The sequence below is a fragment of the Eimeria acervulina genome, genomic scaffold (genome assembly GCF_000499425.1).
Source record: "Eimeria acervulina Houghton genomic scaffold, Eah_scaff1306, whole genome shotgun sequence".
NCBI classification, from domain to species: Eukaryota; Apicomplexa; class Conoidasida; order Eucoccidiorida; family Eimeriidae; genus Eimeria; species Eimeria acervulina.
Genome location: NW_013549291.1, coordinates 8328 through 8850, shown reverse-complemented (window position 1 = coordinate 8850; position 523 = coordinate 8328). Strand labels below are relative to the sequence as shown.

The 523-nt window shown below is 31.4% G+C and overlaps 1 protein-coding gene across 1 annotated transcript; it reads right to left on the bottom strand.

The window, feature by feature from the left end:
* Positions 1-190: 190 nt before the first annotated feature.
* Positions 191-523, bottom strand: EAH_00058290 (hypothetical protein; the record flags this gene model as incomplete). Its single annotated transcript, XM_013393666.1, has 1 exon — positions 191-523. One exon carries the CDS (start codon positions 521-523, stop codon positions 191-193), a length of 333 nt encoding a protein of 110 aa, XP_013249120.1.

The window sequence follows — 523 nt, the reverse complement described above, 5'->3', positions numbered from 1 at the left end:
TATATATAATATATGCAATACATATGCTAAGGAGATTGAAGATAAATAAATAAGTATATATATAATATACATATACATATATATATATGCATGCATATATATATACATATATATATACGTACATATATATATATATATGCATACATATATATAAATATATATATATATATATATATATATACGTATATGCTTACCTGCTCTTACTGAGATCTATATACCCCTTAACTGCGTCAACCCTCAGAACCATAACGGCTTCAAGCCTACCAACCTTGACAAGCTTCGTGACCGATCGAAACCTTCTTTTGCTGAGTTCGGACATTAGAATCATGCCCTCCATATTATTATACTCTAATAAAGAGACGTAAGCACCCATTTCTGCTATTCTTTGTACTTTAACCATCACTAACTCTTCTAGATTCGGAAATTTACGCTCATAGAAACGCATATCACCTAAGTTGTTCCTAGAGGCTCGCCCCACGGCTTCATTATTATTATTATTACTTGAAGGGGTTGATTGAGACAT